The sequence below is a fragment of the Palaemon carinicauda genome, chromosome 45, assembly GCF_036898095.1.
Source record: "Palaemon carinicauda isolate YSFRI2023 chromosome 45, ASM3689809v2, whole genome shotgun sequence".
NCBI lineage: Eukaryota > Metazoa > Arthropoda > Malacostraca > Decapoda > Palaemonidae > Palaemon > Palaemon carinicauda.
The window spans coordinates 11249304-11259303 of NC_090769.1; the positions used below are offsets into that span (position 1 = coordinate 11249304).

Here is a 10000-nt window from a genome sequence, read left to right on the forward strand (position 1 = left end):
TTTCATTTCTCGCTTTCCATCATACCTTTGAACTGATTCAAGGATATATGCTATGTATTTTGACATTAGTTTTTTCAATACGTTTGCATAAGTAGGCTATTGATTTTCCTTGACCTTTTTTATCACTATGGGACATTTCAAGGTGTTTGTGTGTGTGTGTGTTTATCATCTACTCTTATTTTTTTTTATTAATTGTAGATATTAAATTATTGTTATTTCATTTTCGCTTTCCATTACACCTTTGAACTGATTCAAGGATATATGCTATGTATTTTGACATTAGTTTTTTCAATACATTTACATGAGTAAGCTATTGATTTTCCTTGATCTTTTTTATCACTATGGGACATTTCAAGCGTTCGTGTGTGTGTGTGTTTTATTCATCTGTTCCAACTTCTTTTTATTGTCTATAGATATAATATGACTTCTATTTCATTTCTCGCTTTTCGTCATGCCTTTGAAATACTGCAAAAATATATATCATGTCTTTTAAGAGTATTGATATTTTTTTTATCTTCCTTATCACTATCTTTTACTTAAGATCGACGGTCTAGTTTGTATTTTGGTTAAGATAGTAGGTTTTTCAGTATTTACATTACAGAAGACTTCCTATTATGAATTATTGTTCACTGCTATACCTTTGAAACCTAAAAATTTAAATATACTTTTAAAATACAGTATTCTTTTCCCCAAACTTTTGCTTCGTTAGACTTCGTAAATACTCGGTTTTCTAATCACGCCAGGACTGAATTTTGGAAAATATAACCTGGAGGGAATTTTCTAAAAAGAAAAAAAAAATAATTAACTGCTGAATGTTATTTTCTTCCGTACCTATTAGCAAAATTCGACATTTACTTTTCCATGTCATTTTCCTTTTTATATGGTTTATTTCACATGAAACTTTATTTTATGGGCACAAATTATGAAATTTTAGGCTGTGTGATACATCACGAAACTTAGGAAATATTATGGATGATAAAATTTAACCACTTTCACAAAGGCTTCATGGTTGATGAAATTGATTTTTAATTCACATAGAAGCTTTTAATGAATAATTTAGTATGCTTTTGTCAGACCCAAAACTCTATGTCGAACTCAAGATTTGAGGGAAATGTTGCTTGAAATTGCCTCTTTCTTTTCTTATTTACGAACTTCAGTTTGATACAACAATATGATTTGCTTTACCCCTTCCATCCTGCTAAAAGAAAACTTAATCATTTTGTCTTAAGTTTACTTGCAATCGGATTCACTCAACAAAATATAACTCATTACGCTATCCCGTCTGCATTAGCATGAAGCAACAACTTTATTTTTTTACGAAGAGAAAATATATGGTTATAAAAAGTAACTGATGTAAGTATAAAACTGGTTCAGGAAATTCGTTCTATAAAGATTAAGTGGTAAGCTCAATAAATATAGCCTCGAGTCATGTAGGAACTGAGTACGGGTTACTGATTTTTACCTTTGGCTGGGTCAGTTTTATAAGTCTTTCGTTTTATTATTATTATTATTAAATGCTAAGCTACAACCCTAGTTGGAAAAGCAGGATGCTATAAGCCAGGAGGCTCCAACAGGGAAAATAGCCTAGTGAGGAAAGGAAACAAGGAAATAAGAGAAGTAATTAACAATTAAAATGAAATATTTTAAGAACAGTAACAACAATGAAATAAATACTTCATATATAAACTATAAAATCTTTAACAAAACAAGAAGAGAAACAAGACAGAACAGCGTGCCCGAGTGTACCCTCAAGCAAGGGAACTCTAACCCAAGACAGTGGAAGGTCATGGTACAGAGGTTATGGCACTACCCAAGACTAATGAACAGTGGTTTGTTAGAGATCGGGGCCCAAAGTATGAAGTTTCTTGAAATTGCTTTGAATCCTATTAGTAAGAATACCCTTTCGGAGATAGTGGGTTTGGCTACACGGTAACTCAAGTTATTCGTTTATGTTTAATACGATATAGACCAACATAAACGAATAACTTGAGTTGTAGATTGATTGAACAGATAACTCATAATCTATCAATCTGCAACTCAAATTATTCGTTTATGTTTATCACGATATAGACTACGCTTTCTCGATTATGGGAGACCTGACATAAAAGAAGAAGTTTTAACAAAATAGTAACAACCCCCATTATTAGCATTATATCAGAATGTATTCTGTATATGAGAGTAATATGAAGTGTCATTTCTATTGTTAAAAATGATTAATTATCTATGGCAGATAAATGAAAATCATATTATGTAATATGTCTAACATATCAAAATGTTCATAAACAGATCATGTATAGAAGAGAGGCGACAATGTGGCATAATGATACATTAAACTTTATAGAGTATTTTTTTAATGAAACTCAAAAGTCTTTGGGGATAGTAGAAAGCGACTTGCTGGTTGAGACAGCTAAAAAAAAAAAAAAATATGCAAAACGTAGTAGAGCAAAATAGGAAAATTAACACAACAAAGATCATACCAGTTTTCATTTTGTCAACTGACAGGGTTATAAGAAAGTATATAATGATATATTAATCGTTTTAATATCTTCATAAGTTGCTTGTTTTGAAAAGTAATTGTTAGCAAAAATTTCTTTTAGGAACATTTCGTTTTTTTAGATTATCAGCTACATAGAAATATATTATTCCTATCTCTCTCTCTCTCTCTCTCTCTCTCTCTCTCTCTCTCTCTCTCTCTCTCTCTCTCTCTCTCTCTCTCCCTCTCTCTCTCTCTCTCTCTCTCTCTCTCTCTCTCTCTCTCTCTCTCTCTCTCTCTCTCTCTCTCTCAGAGAAAACATTTGTAGCTTTAAATCATCAATATTTTATCTTTTCTTTGCACAGATTAAGGACCCATTGGTATCCTATTTTTTTTAAACTTTTTAAATCAATCATATATTCAACGTTTTCTTCTATCTTCTTGTATTTATTTTTCTTATTTACAAATCTAATATCATTTTAGCTTGCTTTATCATTGCATAGATCATTTATACTACTACTACTACTACTACTACTACTACTACTACTACTAATAATAATAATAATAATAATAATAATAATAATAATAATAATACCAAAACAGTATTTTGTTTAGACAATTTCATTTAAAAATTCAAAAAGGGTAAAAGTGAAACAAATCATTACATATCTTTTTTCATGTTTTTTTATTTCTCAACATTACATTGATTCCTCTCTAAAGGAAAAAGGGGAAGGGGGGTATAAGTAAGAGGGAGAAGAGGAAGGGGGGCTGGAGGGATAAAGGGAGAGGGGTGGCCAACTCAAACCGTCAAATATATATTATGTACATTAGAATAACAACATCCTCTTTATGCGCCTAAAACAATTCACCCTCCGATGACATCGTTCGTCCTTAGTATAATAATAATAATAATAATAATAATAATAATAATAATAATAATAATAATAATAATAATAATAATAATAATAATAATTTGAATTAATTATTGGACATATTTACCGGGACAGAGACACTTCTTGATCATTTGATAATAACAAATCGGAATATAAAGGATATTCATGGGAAAGTTTCAAAAGTATGTTTCTATGATTTCTCTTTATTTACTTTCCACTCAAGTCTTGATAATATATATATATATATATATATATATATATATATATACACATATATATATATATACATATATATGTATATTTACATATATATATAGATATATATATACTGTATATATGTATATATATATATATATATATATATATATATATGTGTATGTGTATGTGTGTATGTATATATATGTGTACATATGCATGTATTTATATATATTTATACATATATATGTATATATGTATAAGCATATATATATATATATATATATATATATATGTATATATATATATATATATATATATATATATATATATATATATATATATAGTAAGCGATGTTACCAATAGATATGAAGTAATAAAATTTCAACACTATAACTGAGGTAGAACATGATTTAAACAAAATAAAGTATAAAAAACAACATAGACTTCGAATAAAAGATGTCCGCTATCTGTAATTACACTTTTAAACTTGAGGCATTTTCTTAATTGTTTTATGTTTAATGTGGTTAAAGATGTCGGCTTTTGAAACCCATGAACATCCAGCAATGACACTTTGAAGGTATTCGTGCATTATTATTCAACCAAAAGGAAAAAAATTATATTCACTGGAATGAAAAATATTCAATCTATTGAATTTAGAAGAATTAAGGCTCTCATTTGATTGACAAAACTTGGTTAAGAAAGTGAAGCGCCATCTGTCCCTTATGATGAAACTCCTGGAACTCACCTACTTGAAATTTACTGGAAATCATTTCAGAACTCTGGAACTCCCAATAAATTCCATTTCGAAATAATCGAAATCAAGGACTGGAGGACGAAGAACGATTCATCGTGCATTTCATGCGATATAAAAACAGAGAACAATGTTAGGGGGGAGAACAACTCCATACATCACAATCATTATAATATCATGGGACCGATCGCTCCCTCAAGCAACATCATTTCGCTTTTCTTAAACGGTTTTCTCCACCGTCACGCACCAACGGAAATTCGCTTCCCGCTGGCATTTATTTGTTTACATATTCTTGGTTTTATTTCGTTGTGACGAGGATATTGGGAGCTATGTTACCTCATTAACTTGGCCCACAAATATTGGAGGGAAATATCAGTCATTTTTATGGATGTTTTTTAAGGCGATTAATGAAAGTTAAATCTTGATATAAAACGTGACGAGTTTGCCAACGGGAAGCAATTTTTTTTTTCCGTTGTTAACAGGATTTATTTTTTTATTATTTAAGGAAATAAAAAGAGTGGCTGACTCGGGGAGACTGCCATGAGGATTTTCAACGTGTCATGGGAGAGAAATCGACTAAATCATCATGCTGTGATTTAATTAATCATCTTTTCTCTATGAGTCTTCAACAAACTAGCTACTTTTTTTTATTCTATTGGTCAGCGTTTGGTTCCTCGACGGAAGATGCAACAATTAGTTAGAATCGGTTGTAAAAGGAATATTGTCATGTTTCTATGAGGGTGTTTTATTTGTAAGGGCGTATACACATTTACGGACACACATATGTACACACATACATATATATATACATTTATACATATATATATATATATATGTATATATATATATATATATATATATATATATATATATATATATATATATGTATATATATATATATTGACACACAAACACACACACACATATATATATATGTATGTATATACTGTATATATATATATATATATATATATATATACATATATATATATATATATATATATATATATATATATATACAGTATATATATATGCATATATATATATATATATATATATATATATATATATATATATATCTGCATGTATGCGAGTTTATGTATAAGCATGTGTATGTATATACTACATGTACATTTGTATTTATGTATGTATGTAGACTGAATTAAGATTTCGCTTCAAGATACCATTTATGTTTCTTTACCAAGTATCGGCTACAAGTTGTGTGAATTAAGCAACAAAATATTATCTCGGTTTTTTAACGATGAAATAAAACTCTCCAAGAAAAACTGTCAAACAATATTAAGTTTTAGAGCTAAACGACACACTAGATCCACATTCTTGAAAATATTTGCTACATTAAAGTTTTCTACTAAAATATGTAGCAATGTTCCAATATTTTTTTCACATCAATTCCTAATCCTAAAACTCACGATGGACTTCAGCAAGACTCTAGATGAATCCTGGAGGAATATAAATGAAATTATATACCTCGAGAAATTCAAGAAAATATTATGTTCATGAAAATCTTTTATGAACAAAAGACACGAGAGCATGACTTGATTTTATTCTTATATATGTGTTTAAGAAAAATCATGGTTGAGGCTTCATGCTCTCCTTAGTTCCTTTTAGGGATTATAGTTTATTCTGTTTTACAAAATGATGCAAATATCTGTGTAATTTAATGTATATTATGTTCTAATACCAAAATTTGAAAAAAAAAAATTGGAAAATATATACAACAGAACAAGTTTTTTTTTTTTTTTTTGCAAATGAAAAGGACCAAACTATATTGGATTTAAAATTTTCACGAAATTTCGTTTATTCTATTTTACAAAATGATGCAAATATCTGTGTAATTTAATATATATTATGTTCTAATACCCAAACTGGAAAAGATACAGAAATATATACGACATAACACGTTTTTTTTTCCTTTTGAAAATGAAAAGGACCAAACTATATCTGATTTAAAATTTTCACGAAATTTCGTTTATTCTATTTTGCAAAATGATGCAAATATCTGTGTAATTTATTATATATTATTTTCCAGTACCCAAACCTGGAAAGATTGAGAAATATATATAACAGAACAATTTTTTTTCCTTTTGAAAATGAAAAAGATTAAACGTTATCTGATTTAAAATGTTCATGAAATTTCGTACTCTGACACTAACTCAACTTTTGATACATTACAGTGTTCGCTTGCTTATAGTCAAAAGAAAAATGCATTAATCCATTCCTGTGTTGTCTGTCTAAGCAATGTTGTATCTATCCGTCAGGTCCTAAACACCTTGGCTGAGTAGAACCTTTAATAGCTATCGCCTTTCGAAAATTGACCTGATAGATCTTAGGTCTGTTTAGATTAAAAACTCAACTGAGATTCCAGCGATTTAGTAGTAATAGTTAAAGTAAAGCAATGCCACTCAACTGAGATTTCGAAGTTACCAATCGAAAATTAGACGCGAAGCAAAATATCTTTTTAGAAAACTTAGATTTTGAATATTCTTAAGTAACGGCAAAGTATTTATTCTCTAAGTCTTTCCTGTTATCATTTCTCCTTTGTCAGTTGATACTAATCGTTTGAAGAATAATAGAATTATATGAACAGGCTGCAAATAAAATTTCACTCAAATGATTAGATATCTCAGCTTAGTGATTAGTCTAGGGGCGTTCGCTACCAAAGGCTCCTGGCCATTTGAAGCACGTTCAAGCGCACATTGGACAAGGAAGAAATCGGACACGTTGAATCCTCTTTTATATTCATCAAGATCCTTATCATATTAAGATGTATTTTCTTGATCCTTGATACAAAAAAAAGAGGTTCATTAAATAATGAGGACATCATACGTTATTTAATGGTTTCATTGTTGTTGAGTGGAGAAAATCATTAATGGGAATCTTTATGTAATGGACAACACCATTTCTTAGAGTATCCTTATTTAACTGTAATACATATTTATGGGGATCATCGTTTATTTGGGGACATCCTTATCAATACGAATAGGGAAATTCCCTAATCACCAATAGTTACAGAAGGCCAGAAGTAAGTCAATGGATCGGAGGGGGGGTCCTTTCGATTATAATTTTAAAGTGTGGACGCATAGCATCCGGAAATCCCTTTCTGCAGAATATCTCGGTACGAGTTCTAATGATTCGCTTGATTAAAGAAATGCTAATTGTACTAATAAGGTCTTGACTAAAGCTAATCCGAAACCATTGGTGTTACTTCTGACCTGCCGCGCTCTGAGCGAATTCGTCTCAGCATAACTCTACCTGGCATCTCCGATCATTCTTTTAATGCTAGAATTTGGCTGACTTTTGAAAGATTAGAAATACTCCTTACGAAAATGTTTCTTTTTTTTTTTAGAGTTCACTCCTCTTCACAAATAAACTCATGAAGGCTATTGGTTTACACAAGAGAATAAAAAATACACTATTTAATCAAAATGTTTTCAAATGCTGTTGATGGAGCGACTTCGTAGTTCTTACGCTTTGACGCTCAGTGTACAGATCTTGCAGTCTACGCTACTTAAAAAAGAACACCTTTTGTACGCACCACATTAGAATAATGATATGCACTTTCTGCACTTCCTTGGTATAATATTAGCATATTTTATTATCTAGAAGCTCTTGACCACAGTAATTACATTCCAACTCAATCAGCACGGTGTATAAAAGAAGCACAAGTTTATTACATGCCTTTCCAATCATGTCTTTGAAATACTCAAATCACTTCACTTCACTTCACTCCGTTTATTTTTTTTCACTTTTTTGGGGGAATACAATATTTCTGTCTACATTACAGCAAAGTTCATAATGTCTGTATTTTTAGTATAATTGTTTTTCGTTTGAAGTACAGAACATTCATCACAATATAGGGGGGTGAATTACAAACCTATCAGTGCACAATTTGTTCTTGAACATTCTGTGAGTGAGACATTTGATTTCAATAATATTGTTGGGCTTCTACACATGAAAAGTGCCGATACGGTTCCGCTTCTGGTGGGAAGTGACTTAAGTACAATACAACAAAAATCTTTGGTAATATTGAGACTTCCCAGCCGAAGCTAGTATCCAGGTACACCTCGACAAGGCCAGACATTACTGAGGTAATGTTGCCTAACCAACTTTGCAGGGCTGGGTATGAGAGAACTAGTTACTGGTGACGTACAGCCTATTGCTGAGTGGATAACATAACTGTGTGTCGACTGTAAACTTGGCCAAACACACTGCTGCTTCTGGTATCCTTTACTGGGGTCAGATGAAGTATCCAATTGTTAGGGGTAATCACTAAATTAACACTGCTGGCTTGGGCATGACGACGATTGCAAGGTGTTTTTATTTATATTGTTTTATGTTTATGGTATAATAACCTTGAGGTTACTGCTGTTTAAAGGTTTAAAGGCCGCTCATGAATGGCAGAGGCAAGAGAGAGTGACATTGCCCTATCAAGCAGGACAATGCCCTAGAGACTGACCATATATGCAGTACATATGACCAGCGCCCAAGCCCTCTCTCCACCCAAGCTAGGACAAAGGAGGGCCTGGCAATGGCTGCTGATGACTCAGCAGCTAAACCTATAGGCTTCCCCAAACCTCCCATCCTTAGCTCACAAGAATAGTGAGGTTGCAGCGACCAAAGAAACTATCGAGTTGCCTCTGGTTATCATGTAAGGTATGGTTTAGTAATGCATTATCACATGAATTGAAGTTGGTGTCTTCTTTAGCAGTGGTGTAGCTATGCCGGATGCTGCTGCTGAGAACATTGCTTTCGCAACGTGGTAGTTACTACTTTAGAAATCTATATCCTCTACCTGGGTGACAGCAGTCCAAGCTACAGCAGTCATGTTTGTGGTATTTTTAAGTAAAGTAAAAAAAAAATGGAATGTTTTGAGAAATTGTTGGTTAGGTAGACAGTAAGAACAAAAGACAAGAATTACCCAGAAGTTGCTCAAATTAGTTGAAAAATAAGTCAAAAGCAAGAAACGAAAGTTAGAAAGATAATTGAAAGGTAACCATTGCGAAAAAAAAATTAGCTTCATAGATTGTGGAAGATTATCCAGGTGTTTGCAGCCCACGGCTGCCTTAGGTGAGGAGATTATGCTGAGTATCAGCAGCATACCAAGAATACATATAAGGGGCAGACACTGGAGGTTTCATATCTCCCCAGTGATGAGCGGCTGCTAAGCTTGGAGAAGAAGCAGCTGCTGGAGGCAGTGATCCTGCGAGAGAGGGAGGCAGGTGATCCGAGACTCCACTAGTGGACTGTGAAGAGGGGGTGTGGCCCCCCTGCTGTTGCTGTTGAGATGTCTGCTGCGACTGCTGCTGTGAGGACTGTTGAGGTCCTGATGATGAAGGGCCTTGCGATGACGGCCCATGTGAGGTACTAGCAGATACAGACGCCATGCTTGTGTATGGGTTGGAACTGGGCGGACTTTGGGCAGTGGGCGGCGCTGGAGAAATGCTTTGGGGAGTCGAAGAAGGCAGGGGTTGACCTAGAGGAGAGGCTCCCTCGAGCGGTGAGCCTCCCAGAGGTGAACCTGGCGTGATTGGAGCACCCATTGGCGTACTTGGTCCACTGCCACTCTGGGCTGCTTTCATCAGTTTCTTGTATTTACTTCGCCTATTCTGGAACCAAATTTTGATCTGAAAGGAAAAGAGAAATGCACTTCATTAGAAATGACAA

The 10000-nt window shown here is 32.7% G+C and overlaps 1 protein-coding gene across 2 annotated transcripts in view; it reads right to left on the reverse strand.

The window, feature by feature from the left end:
* Positions 1-6510: 6510 nt before the first annotated feature.
* Positions 6511-10000, reverse strand: part of LOC137634648 (homeotic protein distal-less-like) — a 167611-nt gene continuing 164121 nt past the window's right edge. For both annotated transcript variants that reach the window (XM_068367123.1, XM_068367124.1), the window contains one exon: positions 6511-9960. In XM_068367123.1, coding sequence (XP_068223224.1) covers positions 9400-9960 — 561 coding nt within the window. In that variant the 3' untranslated portion in view covers positions 6511-9399. The remainder of the gene's footprint in view (positions 9961-10000) is intronic.